Source organism: Hemibagrus wyckioides, linkage group LG20, assembly GCF_019097595.1.
Source record: "Hemibagrus wyckioides isolate EC202008001 linkage group LG20, SWU_Hwy_1.0, whole genome shotgun sequence".
In the NCBI taxonomy this organism is placed as follows: Eukaryota; Metazoa; Chordata; class Actinopteri; order Siluriformes; family Bagridae; genus Hemibagrus; species Hemibagrus wyckioides.
In genome coordinates, this window is record NC_080729.1 from 9,724,024 (window position 1) to 9,744,370 (window position 20,347).

At 36.9% G+C, this 20,347-nt stretch overlaps 2 protein-coding genes across 2 annotated transcripts; one reads left to right on the top strand and one right to left on the bottom strand.

Annotated features, from left to right (window-relative positions):
• Window positions 1-858: 858 nt before the first annotated feature.
• On the top strand, window positions 859-10,957 carry gtpbp4 (GTP binding protein 4). The gene is made up of 16 exons (XM_058418333.1): window positions 859-1,016; window positions 2,409-2,579; window positions 2,711-2,814; window positions 2,941-3,077; window positions 3,164-3,264; window positions 3,945-4,037; window positions 5,019-5,210; window positions 5,926-5,991; window positions 7,119-7,208; window positions 7,472-7,582; window positions 7,786-7,915; window positions 8,043-8,143; window positions 8,273-8,470; window positions 8,719-8,784; window positions 9,815-9,958; window positions 10,602-10,957. The coding sequence occupies exons 1-16, from the start codon at window positions 969-971 to the stop codon at window positions 10,752-10,754; spliced, it is 1,905 nt and encodes a 634-aa protein (XP_058274316.1). The 5' UTR covers window positions 859-968; the 3' UTR covers window positions 10,755-10,957.
• si:dkey-7l6.3 (zinc finger protein 235) lies at window positions 9,817-20,239 on the bottom strand. The gene is made up of 4 exons (XM_058418340.1): window positions 20,102-20,239; window positions 19,431-20,010; window positions 14,295-14,364; window positions 9,817-14,207 (listed from the first exon to the last, which is right to left on the bottom strand). Exons 2-4 carry the CDS (start codon window positions 19,683-19,685, stop codon window positions 13,378-13,380), a joined length of 1,155 nt encoding a protein of 384 aa, XP_058274323.1. The 5' UTR covers window positions 19,686-20,010; window positions 20,102-20,239; the 3' UTR covers window positions 9,817-13,377.
• Between the last annotated feature and the right edge of the window lie 108 nt (window positions 20,240-20,347).

Below are 20,347 nucleotides of genomic sequence, written 5' to 3' on the forward strand. Positions count from 1 at the left end.
ATATTCTAAATTTATCCTGTATCATGGCATGAAGAATATTAACCATGGTCCCATTACATCCCACTGAAATTACTGTAACTTTGTATATACAGGAGTCAGTCCGCACTAATTTTCAGCTGGTATAAAATTCTAAAGGCAGGTTAAAAAGAGGGATTACGTCACGCCTGTTTTCGTCCTTTCTTTACTGGCTCATTGTCCACATTATGTAAATCCTCTCATGACCATTAGACGAGTAAGGCCAGTCACTCACTTTTGGCTGTCCTAATGTCTTGCTCAAGTGCAAAGGTAATCATTCCTTTGCAGTTGCTGCCCCAAGATTATAGAAGGCTATTTCCATACATCAAACATGATGTCTGTCTCTGATTTTAAGTAAAATATTACTTATATAATTGTGCTTTTGCTCTTCTTAATTTACAGTCATAAAAAATCCCTTCTTCAATTCCTTGTTATTATTAATCAGGGCCTAAAACAATTGTGTGCTCTTCACCAGCTTCTAAAAACATAGCTTAAGTGTGGAGAAAAAAACAGATTTCAATATGTAGTAATTATTTTTCTATAAAAAGTAAACCAACATCAGAAAAAAACAGGAGAGGAAATAAGTATAGACTGTAATTCAGTAACATTTAGAGCCAGTAGCAACAATAACTTCAATGTTAAAGTAAATGTTTTGTATATGTAGTGAACAGAAATGAACATCAGAACACACATCAGATCCTGTGGTGGTTGGACTACAACAGCAGAAGTCCACATCTTTGTCTATCATAGTCACAGACTAACCAAAACTGGACAGGTAAAGACCAGGTGATCGTTCATCATGGGATGTCTTTATGATGCGTTTTTCCGGCGTGTCCATGAGGGGGCAGTGTGAGACGAGCTGGTTCTATTGAGCCGCTCTTGCTGACTCGCCCCGGTGGCTGGATCCGGTCCTTTTCTGTGCCGTTGAGGCCGACAGCACGTGTGGAGACACCATGGCACTCTACAACTTTAAAAAGATTATGGTGGTCCCCACTGCAAAGGTAGGTTTTTTTTTTACTTAAGCCTTTTTAAAAGCGTGTTGTGTCCGTCGTTACTGTTCTCGCTGTAAACGTGTCTGTTTTTGACACGTGTGTCAGCTGGAGGTAGCATGGCTAGCTAACAGTGCTTATAACCAGAGCTAATTGAGCACCTCATGTCAAAGTTAAACGTTTTAATTCATGTTGAAGTTTACGACGTATAATTAAAAATATTTAGAGTTTTTTAGTAGATTTTCTAAAATTAGAAACATTCACTTATAGACTGGTTTTATTTTATAAGTGCTTTACATTGCGCACACGTAAAAGTTTCCATGATCTTCTATAATCTGTAATTACGATATAAAGAATCACAATAAAGTAATAATTTGTTAATGGATGATGTGTTACTACTATCTCGGGTGCTTTAAGAGTTTCTTTTTTATTACTGGAAATACCCAAGTGTACTTTCTCCCTAAATTTTATAATGTTATGGTAGTTCAACAGTGCCATTTGTTCAGGTTGGGATATATTGTGGTCAGTCTTATGGCTACACCAGATTTCTTTTTCAACATGATTTTTGCTCCACTGGACATATTTTGTATGCACAAAATATGATAAGATTATAGGTAACATGCACACAGTCAGGTCATCATTTTGCTCAATCCCCCCCCCTTTATCTTTAGTGGAAGATAAAAAAACAATTTGTTACAAGTGTTATAACGATCCACATCTCCACGGTCATTTACAGTCCGCATGGAATGTTTGGAAAAGCATGCAGGAAGCCATTGTTTACATCTAGACACAAGGCAGCATGTGAAATGAGTTTCGGAATAAGATTATGTGATCTGATGAGACCAGGTCAAATTATTTATTAGTTATAATTTGCACAGGTACCTATGGTGAGGAAAAAAACCCTATGAAGAGAGTCCCACATTACCATAGTCAAACATAGAGGAGGCTTGCTGATGTTTTGAGTCTAAAAGTTAACTTGGAAATAAATGTTTGCACATTGCATAAGCTTATTGAAACCATGCCATGGCAAATACATGCAGTAATCAAAGCAAAAGGCAGTCCAATTAAATATTAGTGTGTGAGATTTTTTTATTTTTATTTTTGTCCAGGCAGATAGCATGTGTGTGTCTACATACACACACTACACATGTACAGGCCTCTATATTTTTACCCTATTTATTTTTAAAGCATACTTGGCAATAGAGCGATTTCTGATTCTGCATCCGAAGATGTATGTATAGTAACGTAGTTATTTTGAAATCTATTAATATGACCATTAATGGCATGAGGTGAAAAGCTCTTAAGTGTTAGAATGACAATGTTCATGGCAGTGCTGGAATTATGAGTTTAATATACAAGTAATGATTGACACTGAAAAGCATTGTTTCCTCTTTTCTCATTTAGGACTTCATTGACCTGACGTTGTCCAAAACCCAGCGCAAAACCCCTACTGTGATTCACAAGCATTATCAGATTCATCGCATCCGCCACTTCTACATGCGCAAAGTTAAGTTCACACAACAGAACTACCATGACCGTCTGTCACAGATCATATCGGACTTCCCTAAGCTGGATGTGAGTTTTTATTATTTATTTATTTATTTATTTATTATTTGGTGTGTTTACATGTGTTGTTTCTGTGAGGTGTTAAGTCTTGATGTGAAAGTTTTCTTTCTTTCTTTCTATTCCCACTTCTGTTCTTCCAGGATATTCACCCTTTCTATGCTGATCTGATGAATGTGTTGTATGATAAAGATCATTATAAACTTGCTCTGGGTCAGATCAACATTGCCAAGAACCTGATCGATAAGTAAGTATGCTATCTGAAGTTCACACTCATGATCACATTTCTTTTTATATTATATTCTTTATTTTATTTATGGATGGTCTCTGGAAGGGCAGTGAAATAAGGTAGAATTTGTGTGTCTGTATATAGTGTCGCGAAAGACTATGTGCGTCTGATGAAGTATGGTGACTCACTGTACCGCTGCAAGCAGTTAAAGAGAGCAGCACTTGGACGCATGTGCACCATCTTAAAGAGACAGAAACAAAGTCTGGAATATCTAGAACAAGGTACACACAATGACTTGCTGTATCATATAATTTTAATATGTGAAGAACATCACTGGTCATAAACATATTTGCACTTGCTGTTTTAGTTCGTCAGCATCTTTCTCGTTTGCCCACAATCGACCCAAACACCAGAACTCTTCTGCTCTGTGGATACCCCAATGTTGGCAAGTCCAGCTTCATCAACAAGGTGATTTATTTATTTATTTTTGATATGTACCTCGGTTTATCTGAGCATATGAATATATTTTGCATTTTTTCTTAGAAAAAACAGGAATCAGCCAACAAAAATACAAGCTAGCATCTTTGGGTATATTTTGGATTTAAATATAGTTTCCTTTATTTCTTCGTCCCTTTTATGTTCACCATGGTGTCTAAGTGGGTATCATCCATATTTTATGTTCTCTAACATGTTTACTATATGCAAGATGTTGTTTCACCATAGGCCTTCAGAACAGCATTAGCACATAAGCAAACCCTCAGTACTGTTTATTTGAACTGGTCATTGAAAAGAAAAACAAATGGTCTTGTCTGGGATGGTTTGATAAAATGTATGCATGCTCATTCAATATTAGTTAGACCCTATTGATGGTTACAAATTAAGAATAATTTCAGACTGAAAAGCTGGGCTACTAAATGTATGACGAATACATCTGGTATGTTTGTTTAAAGTTCATTAAATATCTATGATGAAAAATTTTCTAATTGTTATGGACCTTTCTAAATTTAATTACAAGGCTACAGTTAAGTTCTTGTTTATGTAATCTTTATTTCTTTCTTAATTAAATTGTTTCAACTCTATTCAAGTTCGCTGATAGAGCTACGGTATGTGCTGTTTTTGTTAACCTGTGCATTTACCTGTGCATTTAGGTCACACGTGCAGATGTGGAGGTGCAGCCATATGCTTTCACCACTAAATCTCTGTTTGTGGGTCACATGGACTATAAGTACCTGCGCTGGCAGGTAAGTGTAATAAATAAATAAATACAGTTCCCTCAATGTTTCAGAACAGTAAGGCCATTTCTTTTGGTTTTGCTATACTCTGTAGATATTTGGGCTTGAATTTGAAAGATAAAAATTATTTAGATGTGATAAACAACTTAGAACATTTTGCTTGAAAAAATATTGAAACATGACTGACGGGTGTGTTTTGTTGTTACCCATGTGCGCACTGTTGAAATCGCTCTGAATCCTGATATGCATTTTAAAATGTATTTTCAATTAGAGCCTAGAAATTGCTGATTCAGTGTTAAAGTATTGTCTTTAATCTTTAGAAATCTTTAAATACTTTTTCCCTTTTTAGATTTTTGTTATATATTTTATTTTTTAATAATGAAATTATTTTTAAATAAAATATACTGATATATTTGGTGTATAAACTGGTGGAGAGCATGGAGCCAAAACGCATGCAAATCGAGGTTATTCCAGCAAATACTGATTTCTTAATGTTATTTAGCCAAAGCATTAACACAATTTGTTTACAAATAATTTGCATTTTGTTTTATTTGAGTTATTAAAGCTCTGCAAATACTGCATGATCTTGGGTTATTTTGATTTGTTGTCATTTCCTTTAAATATACACTCGAAATAACAATAGTTATATTTTGAATTTAGGAGAAGTATTGTCAGCAGTTCACAAAAAATTAAACAAAACTGTTCATCTCACCAATACATGACCTGTAAGAAAAAAACATGAACTGATTATTTTGCAGTGGTCTTATTTTCTTCCAGAGCTGTAAAACAATCTTTGTAGGCATTAAATAAAGCATAATATTTTACTGTTGCCCTGTCAAGGTTGTTAGTAACAATTGTGATGCATATTGTGATATATTTTTATTGTATCGCTGTATGCATTTTCAGAACATATGGCTTTTGCATCAAAATAAAGGATTCTTTTAAGGATAGAATTAAGATGGAGTACAATAACTATGCGTGTTTGTACAGGTAGTCGATACCCCCGGTATCCTGGACCATCCTCTTGAAGAACGGAATACAATTGAGATGCAGGCAATCACTGCACTGGCCCACCTACGGGCCGCTGTTCTCTATGTGATGGATGTGTCTGAGCAGTGTGGACACACTCTTTCACAGCAGCTTGAACTGTTTAACAACATTAGACCCCTCTTTGCTAACAAGGTATACTGTCACACTGTTTCTCCTTCATATTCCTTCATATATATTTTTCTCTAGATTCTCTTCTTTGCTTCCTGTATAGGTAAACTCTATGCTTATTCTATTTTTGTTAGTCAGTCAAAAAATAATAATTCCCTGCTTGTCTTACTGTGCATGTACTCAATCAAATTTTAATTTAAAATGTGAAAATATCCTCTACCTAAAGAGGGAGATTTTTTTCTAACTCAAAAGAGAGATAGTAGACTTGAAACATGAAAATGCCCCCTAAAATACTAGCTGGTCCAACAAATGGTGCATGGGCTGCTGTGCACATCAGTAGCATCCATGCTTTCTGTTAGTTCCTGCATATTTTGGGCCAAAACCCAGTTCCCTTCGCCAGACAGTTAAGGCTTTGTCATAAATCTTTGCACTATGCACTACATTCATGGTTATAATGTTAAAAACTTGAGCTGAATGGTGGCACAGATTTTAAATGTTATTATTTTCAGCCAATATAATTAGCATTGTTAGCATGTGTTTAATGCGATGCATTGAATATGGCTGAGGAAGTGAATGTTGCTGTTTGTGGAGGCAAGCACGTGTGTTGGTGACTACTGGTCTATTTTAGGGCTTATAGGAAAACCTTTTACATTTATGTTTAATCTCTGTATCATTCATTGCTATTATTCTCAAGTTAACTGTTTACCTTTTTTGTTGTGTGCTTGTGTGTGCACTGTAGCCTCTGATTGTGGTGGCCAATAAGTGTGATGTGAAGATGATCACTGAGCTGTCTGAGGAAAATCAGGTGAGCTGTGAAATACAGTTTGCGGTCTATTGTATTTTTCGGTCACTGTCAGCTTCATTCGCACACAGAAATGGAGTTACATTAGAGAGTATCAATTAAATGCCATGTGATTCAACTTGGTCAAAACATAATCGCATTATGATTATCTTAGTGCCTACAGACTTCATATTCTGTTTATATGCAGAGCTGTTATTCATGTAGACACAAACCAATATTAAACTAAACCAATCTCTTTGGTTTATTTAAAAAATAATTGCAAGTCTATGGCATCTATGGTAAATTATGTTAATGTTGCTCTGTAATTACATCTAAATTGGAACTATAAACTGTGTAGTAATCACACCATGTGTTTTATTGCATTATTATTTCACTGAGAAGTAAGCAGGAAAAAAGGTCTAGAGTTGTTCTCGAAAATTGAAGCATTTGTATTTGGAATCTGTTGCTATTAACTTCAAATATGAAGTCCAAATGGCTGTCTCTCCAATGAAGCAAGCCATCATTAGACTCAAAAATCTAAACAAGCTCAACAGAGATAGCAGTAGCATCTTGTGTGGTCACTATTTGGTAGTTTTTGGAAAAAAAGGAAGGCAATGGTGAACTCAGGACCACCAACAGGTCCACAGAAAACAACTGTCAGTACAGTTCTGGGACATCTTATTAGCTGATCAAGCAAGGGTCAACATATAGCAGAATGATGAAGAGTATGAAGAAGGGAATTGACTACTGATGATCCAAAGCTCACCACCTCATCTTACCAAAACAGAAGTTGTCATGAGCTCTACAATGTCTCCATATTTTAGAGAGAGTTTTCTCTGTGGTAACATGGAAAATATCCTGAAGTGTTCCAATTAGTCTGTAATTAAAATTAAAATTTGTTGCCATTTGTTTTTATAGTTGTTGCTGAAACTATACTGTATTATAATATGCTTTATCTAAGTAAAATACAACTGTGAAGTGTTTATTAAAGGATTATGTACTACTGTGCAGTAGTAAAGTAGTTAATTTAGAAAGCCAGATGGAGACAGACAACATTTTGTGTCTGGGTGAAAGAGTTTATCCTTTTTATTGAGTAATATAGTTAAAGCTAACTGTCTAGTAACTGCGAGCATTTTTCTGTATTTGTATAGAAAATATTTGCTGATCTCTTGTCTGAGGGGATCCCAGTGATTGAGACCAGCACAGTAACAGAAGAAGGAGTCATGCAAGTAAAGACAGAGGTAAGGTACACAACTCTCAAGAGGCTACTGAACTCATGATTTCCACTAGAAGACCCAGTCTAAATTGCATCAGTACAGGTTTGAATGAAGAGTCTGGTATTAAAGATTAGTTAGCTCAATAAAGAAAGGTTTACACAATATTTACTGTGAACTGTAATGTAAAAAATGCAATGTAATGAGGTGTGGTCTGTATGTGGTTAGTGTCGGTTTTTCTGAATTAATTTGGTTTTTTCTTTAATTAATTATGATTGTTGTGTTTCCAGGCATGTGATAAGTTGCTGGTCCACCGTGTGGATACAAAGATGAAGGGGAAGAAAGTACATGACATCTTGAACAGACTCCACCTCGCAATGCCAACAAAGCGAGATGACAAGGTTCTCACATACATACATGCAAACCACATGGTCATAACATGATCTGTGATCTATTAGATGCATATAAACCAGTCGACACTGGAGGTGTACATTAGTGCATTAATGAATAACCTTGTACAATATTATTAATTTATCATAATTTCTTGAAGCACTAATTAAAACAATTGTAATCAGTTTAATTAATCATGTAACTTTGTGTTCAGGAAAGACCACCATTTATCCCTGAGGGGGCAGCTCTTCGCAGAAAGGCGATGGAGGTTGATGCCCCTAAACGCAAACTGGAGAGAGACCTTGAGATGGAACTTGGAGATGATTACACACTTGATCTGCAGAGTAAGTCACTGACATATAGCCTGTTATTTATAGAGGTATTTATTTTCAGTTCATAATACACAAATGTTTCTAACAAAATATTTCAAATAAAGTAATCCAAAATCCATTTTGTATTGTGTGATCGTAGAATACTGGGACTTGATGAATGCTGATGAGAAGCATGATAAAATTCCTGAGATCTGGGAAGGACATAACATTGCTGACTATATTGATCCTGAAATAATGAAGGTGAGAAATATAAACAGTGACACTGTGCAGCACTGTCTAACTGGTAGGAATGGCTCTGCAGGTCAAAGACAAAGTTTTACACACTAGAAATATGTTAATCAATCATGCTTACTCTCTTACCCACACCAGCGATTGGCTGAGCTGGAGAAGGAGGAAGAGCTCCGTGAACAGGCAGGTGAGTATGACTCTAATGAAGAGAGTGAGGATGAAGAGATGCAGGAAATTCGTCAGCTGGCCAAACAGATTCGAGAGAAGAAAAAGCTGAAAATTCTGGAGTCAAAAGAGAAAGATGTGCAGGGACCAAGAATGCCACGTACTGCCAAGAAGGTTCGTCCCTATTGCTTGCTGTAAACCACATTTTCCCAGTACTTTGTTTAGCGCAAGAATCAGGCAGTCAGATATGTGTTTTGTTTTTTTTTTTTTCTTTTAAAGTGATAATTGGCTTGGTATTTCTCTCGTGTTCCATTTCACAAGAAATTTGGATTTGCTATATTTGGCTTGATTGACTGCCTGTGTTTGATGTGCATTGGTTATTTTCTGACGGATATGTAATTTGCTCTGGCTGCTGTGTGCAGGTGGACAGAGCAACATTGGAGAAAAACATGCAAGAACTTGGTTTGGACATGACAGACAAAGATGATGTAAGAAATCCACTTGTTCATCTTGCAGTAGATGTGAAAAGGCTGTTAAATTTGTGTGTTTTTGTAATCTTGAAAAATTCAACAAAGACACGTCAGATCAACTTCTGATTTTAAGAAACTTCTTTTTAAGTTCCATACAACTGCTGGCATCATGGTTCACAAACAGCTTACTAGGCATAAAAACCTGTGTAGAGACAGATGACGAGAATGGTATAAAAGAATTTCTAAATTTCTATTAAAATTTGGAAATCCCTATAGGCTACTGAAACTGGTTACTCCCTGCATGTGAAAACAATCTTTTGTATTTTTCATGTTTGGGGTAGGGTGGTTAGGAAAGAAAAATTGTCCAAGCCTAAATCACCCAGATTATAAGTTGTGTTATGGTCTGTGTACACCAAGGTAGAACTTTTTAGGCATAATTGTAAGATGTTTGGTGCAAAACAAGACAACTTTTCCCCCAAAAATACCAAAACTCTATACCCAAGGTAAAGCGTGGTGGCAGCATCATGCTATTGGGCTGTTAATCTTTAGCTGGGACTGCGGCTCTAGTAAAGATAGTGAGAATCATGGATGGCTCCAAATTCCTGTCTATTTTGGCACAAAACTTGCAGATATCTGTTAGACAGATAAAGATGAAAATCAGTTTCATCGGAATTTCCATACCCTCCCAAAATCAGTAAAAGAATGGCATCAGATGATCATAATCAGTGTTTTGGAATGGCCCAGTTAAAGCCAAGTCCTATAATTGAAATCTGAAGCTTTGAACAGGAGATTCATTTATCAAAAGTAATCTTGCATTTGCAAGAAAAACTGGAATATTACAAGAAAATGTGGTTTAACAGAATATTAGTTAAGCAATCAAGTGTTTTATTGTTTCATTTTTTTTATGTCACAGAGACCTAAAATTTTTAACAAATTTGTACCGGACCATTTAATGTCCACATTTTTTAAATCCGTGGCATATTTAACTTTTTTTTTTTTTTTTTTTTCTTACAACACTTTGTTAACCCATGGTCTTTTCTCTCTGTAGAGCCACTATGTCCAACAGGCTCGGCGGTCACGTTCATTGGTTAGAAAGAGGAAGAGGGAAGCATCTGTCCTGCCAACTTCACGCACCCGTAGTCAGAGTGCATCAAAACAACCACGTGACCAATCAGGAATCAGAGATGCAAAGGTACATATCAGATTCTCATTCTTTGCATCAAAAAAAAAATTTGCCTCAAGGAATGTCTTTTTCTGTCATCTTTCGCAGACTTATGCTCAATGTTCCACTATTTCTTAAAAGAATGTAGCAACGCTGTTTTTTTTAGGCTGATTTGGTTGTTTGAAACAAACTTACTTATGTGTAATATTAAAGGTCAAAATTAACTTCTGGATAAGTTGTACTCTAATCAGCCATAACATGTAAACCAATGACTGGAGAAGTGAATTACTTTAATTTATCTCATTACAATGACATGTCAAGGAACCGGATATATTAGACATAAAATTAAGTCAACCCCACCGTGCAATTTATAGGATTTGGAGCATCTTAGTGCCATATACCACAGAACACCTTCAGAGAGTCAATGCCGCGATGGGTCAGAACTGTTTGGTGGCACACGGGAATCCTACACAATATTAGCCAGATGGCTTTAATATTATGGCTGATTGGTGTAAATCAAATAAATAAGAATTTTGGTTTAATTTCTACACCATAATGCTGCATTTTAATGAAACTGTTTGAAGCTGGCCTATGAATCAGATGGTTGGTTGTGTGTTTGACTGAATTCATTTCTCTCTTTATTTTTTCTCTGACTCTCTTCTACTCTTCCCAGATGATGAAGAAGGTGAAGACGATGATGAAGAGCTCTCAGAAGGAGATGAACAAGCAGGGCAGGAAAGGCGAATCAGACAGACATGTGTTTGACTTGAAACCTAAACACCTGCTTGCAGGAAAGAGAAAATCAGGCAGCACAAGCCGCCGATAAACACAAGCTTCATCTTACCCATACTTGTGTATGAGTACATATAATAAACTTACACATTTCACCGATAGCCAGGTTTATTTACATACCCAGCATCAAATATGCAAGGTTCATACAAAATGCCTCAATGAAATTGCTGAACTTTTATTGCATTGTTTGTGGATGGGAGTTGAAGTCAAATAAATCTGCATGTGCTGATGAAATAATTTTGGATGTGGTTTATACGTTTAATTGAATGTTTTAGCCACTTGTGTTTAGAATGATGTTCAATCTAACACAGTAACAGCAAAATAGAGCACATACTTTAAAATGGCCCAAGTAAAGATCAGCATATGTATCGTGATTGATACTGTCCTAGAATGCTGATGTCATTGTTACTTTTATATTTTACAAGCCGTCTTAAAAGATTAGATTTGTATTTTTGTACTTCTAAGGGCACTTTAATGAGAAAAGATGAAACTATTCTATAGTTTGTCATTTGGATTGATTTGAGGATAATTTTATAGGTTGTCTAAAGACTGAACCTTTTCAGAAAAGGTAAACGACTTCATGAAGAAGAGACTCACAACTCACAACTAAAACACATTTATTCTAAAAGTTACAATATAAGTCTAAAGTAACTGCTCCAGATTGTCACAGATTCACTTTTGAGGCCTGGTTTATTCTTGACAGGTGAGTACACACGTGAAAGCCATTGTTAACATAGTACATATCTACATCTGGACGATTAAAAGTAATATCTACTGTAGGGCACTGGGATTCCATGTAAATCTATACAACGTTTGGAAATTTTGGGACATGTAGTCGGATCCAAAACGATTTAAACATTAACAAAGTTATTTAGTGGTGCACCACAATATAATGGAATTAAAATTAAATAATGAAACAAGATCAAAGTTTAGACTTTTCAGCTTTAATTTGAATATTTAGTGTTTGCATCCAAATTGGGTCAACAGTGTAGACATTACAGCACTTTTTATATCAGAGTTAAGCCCGTCCTCACCCCATCTCCCACTCCTTTTACAGGGCCAGAATTAATTGAACAATTGGCTGCTCAGCTGTGTTGCCTCAGAAAAACTGCCAGAAACAAGCTATAATTAGGCTAAAACATCAAAATAAACCAATAAGTCACTCCTACTTAGTGAAGGAAAATCCATTCAAAGACAGGCTTGTACCAGTATGATGGGTAGAGATTCTTATGGCATGGTCATATATGGCTGGCAATGGAATTGGTTCATTTGTCTTAGTCATTGCTAATAAAAGCAGGATAAATCCTTAAGTGTACAGGGCTATATTTTCTGCTCTGATTCAGCCAAATTGCTTTACAACCAGTGGACAGAGCTTCACAGTGCAGATGGACAGGAAACCTGAGCATACTTCGAAAGAAGTCAAGTTTTTTTTTTACTTAAGGCATAGCTCATGGTCATAATCAAGACAGAACTTTATGAAGAGAAATCAACAGAGTTTCTCTGTTTAGTATCTAAGGTTTGGCATAAAAAAGTGGCTGAACAAACATAAAATGAAACTGCTGATCCCTTTCTATTGAACAGTGATACCTGAAGAACAGGGACATACTGGCTTTAATGCTCCATCTAGTGGCTGTCACTTTTAATCCTCCAGATGTGCCTAAGATATGGAAACTCAGATATACAAACCACAAGTATAAACCGGGCCTTAGATGTAATACACATTGTATTGTAAAAATAACAAGAACAAACTTATTTTGATTATTTTTTACACATTGGGGTTTTCTATCTGCTTGGCTGCACTACATATCAGATGAAGACACTGACTGCTGCAGGGTCAAAGCTTCCACTTAAATAGATCTAACTGCAAGAAACATTATGTGATCAAGAGAATGGAGAATTTAACCTCCCTGAGCTCTAATAGCTTCGGCAGTCTGTAAATCAAAGTGAAAGCCAACGATACAATTGTGTACTTCTTGTGTGTCTCTTACACCCACTATAGTTAAAATAATATGTAAACAACCCAATACAAAGAATGGATTAGTTGAAATGTATTCTGTATACGTTTTATACAGTTCTGCTTCAGTCATGTTATTCTGCCATCCAAAAGTTAAATGCATAGGATCAAATGTATGATCTCTTCCCTAAGGAAAAACAGCAGCAATTGAAATAAATCCAGTTTTTTAAAAATAAAAACAGTCAGTTGCATTCCTTATGACGGCATAGACAGGTGAAATTCCCTGCCTTCTTTCTCTATGTGGTGGATACAACCAATTTCAGCTCCATAATGAAAACATCAAGAAGCTCATGTTCTTTGTTATAATCCTACAAAAGGTCTTTACTTAATTACTTTGGGTGGAACTGTCCTTTAATTTCACTTAACATTTAGGCTTGTAACTCAAACATTGCTATTAAGCCATATGAATACTTTTATGTTTTACCTTTTGCAGGATTTTTAGTGTCTCTGAATTCTAAACACTTGTTTCATTTGTTTATTAGCCTGTTTCATTGTCTTCTGCAATGCACATATGTGTGGGTAAGTACAATTCTGTTAGTCAGTGTAGTGTATTATGGATTTGTATGGGTAATATATTTATATACACACACATGCACCTATGCACATTAGTGTGTATTTTCTGTGTTGTTTGTTGAAATTGTGTTTACTCGGGATGGTGTTTCTTGGTGTGTATTCGCAGGTACTGCTTGCCTGCAAAGCGTTTACCACACTGTATGCACTCATATGGTCTTTCTCCAGTGTGAACAGTCTGGTGTGCTGTAAGGTGGCCAGACTGAGTAAAGCGCTTGCCACACTGTTCACAGCGGTATGGACGCTCACCTGTGTGTATGCGCATGTGCGTGTCTAGGCTCTGTGCTGTGGTGAAGTTCTTGCCACAGATGGAACAGATAAAATGCCTCTTACCAACTCCACCCCCTTGCAAGGAACCACGTCCTCCAAACAACCTCAGCCCAGCCACACTACCCAGTCCAAGCAAGTGCTGTGTGGTATAGAGAGGAGAACTGTGGGCAGCCGTTGTCCTTGTGCTATTTCCAGCTGAGGAAGAGTGGGAGTGTGATAGTGTGTTATGCACTGTGTGTGCGCTCCAGTCCAAAGTAAGATTCAGATCAGACACCATAGGCTCTCTCTTCATACACAACTTATCTGGAAATGGGCAGCTACGACCGGTCACATCAGGGTGTGTGTCAGGCAGTGTGTGCGCATTACTCTGTGTGTTAAAAGAACAGAGAGGTTCATCAGAGGCCGTTAGGTCCACGCTGGAATGTTGTGACTCCTCGGTGTGTGAATGCGTGTCTGTGAGTATGTGGGGGGGGAAGCTTGGCGAGTGTGTGTCTGCAAGTGTGTGTGTATGGAGGTCATCATTTACAGAGGCTGTATCTGATGGGACTTTATGTGACAAGAGCTCTATGACTTCGTCATCTGGAGAATCATGAGTCACCACAGCAACTGTTTCTTCATCATCGTCGTCGTCGTCTTTAAAAAGTTAAAACCATATATTAGAAATAGTCGTGGTGTGCACTAATTTTGCACTGGTAGAAAAGGCAATTGAATTTAACTCACCATTTTGTGGCTCTTGACCCTCCTCTTTGACCTGCACTGTGACGAGGGCATGCTCCTCTGAATCTCGTGACTGTAAATTAATTAAACACTCATTCAATAATGAATCCACTCAAATCTTTTCCTGTTATTCTGTGTAGTTAACCAGACTGTTTTCTGAGAAAAGGGAAGGAGGAGGGGAGTGGGTGTTTGGGCAGATTTAACAGACATTCATGACAACTGCAAATGGTTATTTGAGGGTTGTCATAACACCAAAACGGCTGATAACGTGGCAAGTAATATTTTCCACAATCATTGTGATATAATCCTTTTTATAAAAAGAACAGTCATCATTATGAGCCTACCCAAATGTTTTCAAACAAATTTATGCATTCCTACCATATACACTGGAAAGAAGTTTTCCATTTGCACCACTATGCTCAGAGAGCAGTCAATTAAACTATGCTTATCAGTTTTAATAAATAGAGAATATAATGGAAAATTTAACCTCCCTGAGCTCTAATAGCTTCGGCAGTCGGTAATTTAAAGTGAAAGCCAACATAATTGTGTACTTGTTGTGTGGCTCAGCTTCTTACACCCACTATAGTTAAAATAATGTGAACACCACAAAGGATGGATTAGCTGAAATTATGTATACCTTTTATACAGTTTTGCTTCAGTTTAGCCATCAAATATATGATCTCTTCCCCAATGAAAAACAGCAAAGTTCAGTTTTGTTTTTTTGTTTTTTTTAAAAGTTGCATTTCTTTACTTATGATGGACTATGAAGACTAAAAAGATTAGAAAATATTTTTAAAATGTAAGTGGTGTTCAATTTGATGGAACTCAACAAATGTCCAGCTTGACAGGGAGGTTTTGTCTTTGACATGCTATAACTACAGTGATATTATGAAACAGTGTTAAATCATACAGTGTACATACATTACACAGCTGAGTATATGAACAATACCAGTCCTGTTGCAGCTGGTTCTGCATATGCATGCAAGTCATGCGTCAAGTATAAACCAGATCCTTCTCCTTTTGCGTCAGGCCGTATCAAGGGCATTTCATCCCTGGGTGAATTATAACTCATCAACTCACCCATCAAACTTTTCCTACTTGTTCTTTTCAAATCTGAATGTGAAAGTGGGAAAAAAATGTGCCTGTTTAAACTGTAGGTACTATGCATAGGTGGCAGACATTTATTAAAATACTTTTACAGCAACTGGAAGGACATGAGTATTCATCACCCCTGAAGACTGGACAAAAGGACTTCATCAGCCTCTATCCAGACTCTCTAGGTTTAATCTTGAAACGCAGAAGTGAGGATATTGTGTCTCTTAGGTGCACTGCAGTCTAGCTGCAAACAGGAGGCCTACTTTTCACTCATCTAGGAGTGTCATCTATGTGTTTTTATCTTTTTCCTGCAGGCTTACATTCACATTATTTTCACATTAAGTGAAACAACCGCTTATAACTCCACTGGATGGTCAGACCACTGCAAGTTATGAAACTGACTGGTCTTTTTCAGTGACCGAATCTACAGATGGATAAAACTGCAAAATGCATATATGCATTAAGACAGACTTAAATGTGCTGCATCGCCATTCACCTGAATCACCACATAAACTAAACTAAAGTGGCAAATCATGCATAAGCTAAATCTCATTCAGAGTACCCACACATGCTTCAAGGGCTGGAGCTGCATTCCTCTCATGCTTGTGACAAAATCAAAGTAAGACACTAAATCTGGACAGGAAATGATAATGTTCATTATCGCTTTATTATACAAAAAGTAATGACGTATGCTTTCTAGATGCATGACAATTCAGTCTTCTCATTACAATAAGATGATGTCTTTACAAACAAGGTCCATAATTATGTTTTTGCCAATTTATGGCCTGCTGAAAACTGGAAAAAGAAATTTACATTTTGGCCCTCTATTTCCACATCACATTAGATTAATCAAAGGGCATCAAAATTTCTATTATCTATATCTACTATCCAAGTATATATTTGAAAGACCTCAAACTGATTTGTGAGGTGTTAAAAAGGACAAATTTACCCTATATCTCAAATATATACTTCCCATGTATGAGATGGTTTACCATTAAGGAATTAAACCAAAAAGAATGTTTTACTTCAATAAAAGAATAAAGTTGACCCCCTTGATCCCTCACAGTTCTTAAGAAAAATCACTCAAAGTAATTATGTCCAAACTCAGGTAAGGGTAAAATAATGGCTCTCTAAAACCTCCCCTGTGCTATGCTGCATCAAAACAGGATTATACAAAATTAAATAATAAGCAAATCAATAAATAAAGAGAGCAGAAAACTGTGTCAAAGTAGTACAAGAAAGAATTCATTCCAGAAATAATTAGCTTACTTTTCGATACTGAAGTTAGGCTACAGGCTTCTCATCTTCATACAAGTTATCCACTCATCACAACAGTGGATTTCAAAGGTAAATCACATGTACAGTCATTAGATGCAATCCTAATTATGCCACACAAACCATCCACAATATTAACTGGCCTGAAAGCTGAAAGTGGAATTTGGAAAGGTTAGCCAAGCCTCTTCAGACACCACCACCAGAGTGAGATCATATGCAAACTTTGAGATTGGGCCAAATGAGCCAGTAATTTCATTTCCAGCAACAGACTTGAGAAGGTTCAGGAACATACAGAATGCAATTTACAACCGTCACAAATACAGTCCCACCCGATATAGTGGCTGGGCTTTTTGTTTCATCTTTGGTGACGGACACCTTGCAAGTGTTTGGCAACTGGAAAAAAGTCCGTGAAAAGCAATGAGCATATTTCTCCAGGATTAAAAATGAATTAAAAATGAGCGTTTTTCAAACAAACAACTACTGTGGCCCTCAAAGTCCATGAAGAAGAAGAACAGTTTCAGGAAAAGGACACTGACACTTTGCATGTATTTCACAACATGCTCAGGACCTGCCATTTATTTGTCATTGCCGTGGATGATTAGAAGAGGAGACAAATGCAGGACTATTCAATGATATTCAACTTTATTTGTATAGTGTTTTAACAATGCATATAGTTTCAAAACAGCTTTATAGAAATAGAAATATCTAAAATAAAAATGACAACATTTCAAATTAAATTTATATTTATCCCTAATGAGCAATGATACGATATGTCACTAGGAGAAATGACTTCCACTGCCACTGTTCAGAAAGTGCAAGCTAGGCCACAGTGCAATAAAAGACAAATAAACAGCACCTAATGAATTCATTTTTCTTCCTTGCAGCAACATAAAATCTACATGAGAAATACCATCAGAAATGAGAGAATTTCAGACACTGAAAAATGAACAGGCCATTCAAGTAGATCGTTTTGATGCCATGCTTGGGGGACGTCGTTTAGCCCTTCACTAAGGTCATCCCTTGTTTTGATACTTGTATTTGGGTTAAAACAAAATGCAGGTACAAAAAGACTCTTAATATTGGTGCAGATTTTTTCTTACCCCCTCGACTTATAAATAAAAATCTCTCTCATGGCTCTGTCCTGTTGAGGGATTGACTTCCACAGTACCTCTGCATATGTGCTATCGTATCTTAAACAAAGACGTTACCAGCAGATCCTTTAAGTCCTGTAAGTTGTGAGGTTGGGCTTGCATGAATTGGATTTGATTGTCCAGCACATCCTACAGATATGTAGATAAGTATGGGAAATTAGAATGCCAAGTCAAAACCTTGAAAAAGCCTTCAAGTTACTCAAAGCATTCCTGAACCGGTTTTGCAGTGTGGTGGAGAGCATTATTCTGGTGAAAGAGGCCGCTGAATGGTGGATAAGACTCAGACCAAGTCATATAGCCATTAACATCCCCATTCTTCCTGCTTCCAACACATTAACTTTGAGACCCGACTGTTCACTTGTATACACTGTGGTATATTCTATATATAGCTCTGGAAAAAAATATAAGACCACTGCAAAATAATCAGTTTATGTTTTTTCTTACAGGTCATGTATTGGTGAGATGAACAGTTTTGTTTAATTTTTTGTGAACTGCTGACAATACTTCTCCTAAATTCAAAATATAACTATTGTTATTTCGAGTGTATATTTAAAGGAAATGACAAATCAAAATAACCCAAGATCATGCAGTATTTGCAGAGCTTTAATAACTCAAATAAAACAAAATGCAAATAATTTGTAAACAAGTTGTGTTAATGCTTTGGCTAAATAACATTAAGAAATCAGTATTTGGTGGAATAACCCAGATTTGCATGTGTTTTGGCTCCATGCTATCCACCAGTTTTTCACATTGCAGTTGGGAAACTTTATACCACTCTTTTTCCAAAAAAGCAAACAGCTCAGCTTTGCTTGATGGTTTGTGACCATCCATCTTCCTTTTGATGACATTCCAGAGGTTTTCAATAGGGTTCAAATCTGGAGATTGGGCAGTGCTCTCTTATTTATTTCCAGAGCTGTATACATCGCGGAGTATATTCAACCTTTTGACATTGATTATGCCATTGTAACGAGATAATCAATGCTATTCACTTCACCTGTCAGTGGTTTTAATGTTATGACTGATTGGTGTGTATACACACACACACACACACACACACACACACACACACACACACACACATTCTCCCATTACACTAATCCTGCTACACATCCATTTCGGGAAAAAAAGTATAGCCACACTAACTGTCCTTCCGAATAACTGGCCACTGATCCCACCTGCACATGCACTTTACTCATGAATGCTGCACTTGCATGGTACACACACACACACACACACACACTTCGCTTCAGTGTACAGGAAACGAGCTCACGAGACTCCTGCACCTGCACCATCGTGCTACCCCATATAACAATAATTGAACATTTTAGGGCCTAGATAATGCAACTATTTAGTGAATGTCCAACTTCAGTGGGCACTGTAAATATTAGAAGAAAATTCGCAATGTATGCCTTGTATATGATTTGGTGTAGGATTGTTATGATTTTGTCTGGCAACCCTCTGTTCCTTTGTACAGTGGCACCTTACTGAATTGCATGTTGTACCATGGTCCGAGACGCATGGTATTTCGTCCCATTGAAAATGGATGCATGATTGGATGGGGGAAAAACCCGACTATGACAATATTTTTTAAAATAATGCTATTAGAGGCTATTCTTACATCTGCGCGAGCGCGGCGACTCGTGGCCTCCTGCACGGCGGCAGCCTCATCGCTGTAGCCGCGCGCAGCAACAATGGACTCGATCAGCTGAAGTTTTCGCCGCAGCTCTTCGTTCTCCTTCTGATGCCGTGAAATCTCCATGTGTAAAATCGCGTAGCCGTCATCGACCAGCTCGCAAATTTCCGCCACTGCCGCCCGAGTCAGGGTTTCCATGATGGTTGCAAGCTGTGTGTGAAAGGCGCGGTAATTCGCCATCCTCGCGTCGTAAGCGCCCAGTGGATTGTTGTGAAATATTAAAATGACAGGATCTAAAGAATGTTGAGTCGCAGTGCCAGAAAACGATCTAGACCTTTTATATTTTCGCGACTCGAACGTGCTAAACTGCTAATTCGTAGGTTTGTCAATTAAGTCAATTCCGCGTTTACCTCATCTCCGCTTCAAAATAAAAGCCGTATCAAAATACAATATTTTATATCATTTATTGTATATCAAAATAAAAGTCTTCGGGTTGCTTTAACTAAAATCTTGTGTTGCTCCCAAAAGGCACATTGCAAGAATGCCGGAGACTATGTATGGTTACCTGTGCAAATAAAGCTCAAGCTTAATGGATCAACTTTTTTTTACAGCCACAATTATCTTTGCTAGACCTTGGGGAGCTGCACCATACTCACCAAGTTTTCAGGCAGAAATGTCCTCTGAATCTATTACTACTTAGAAAAGAACCAACTGTCAGGTAACATATTTCTCCAAATCTTGAATAAACAAATAAGATTGAAGAGATTAGTAATTGGATATATCAGAGGGGTAAAGATGTAATGTAAATATGTAAAGGGAAAATTAACAATAAATGTCTTTTAAAAAAAACTTGGTTAAGCTAAGTGATGACACTGATAATCACTGATAATTCTAGTAACTTA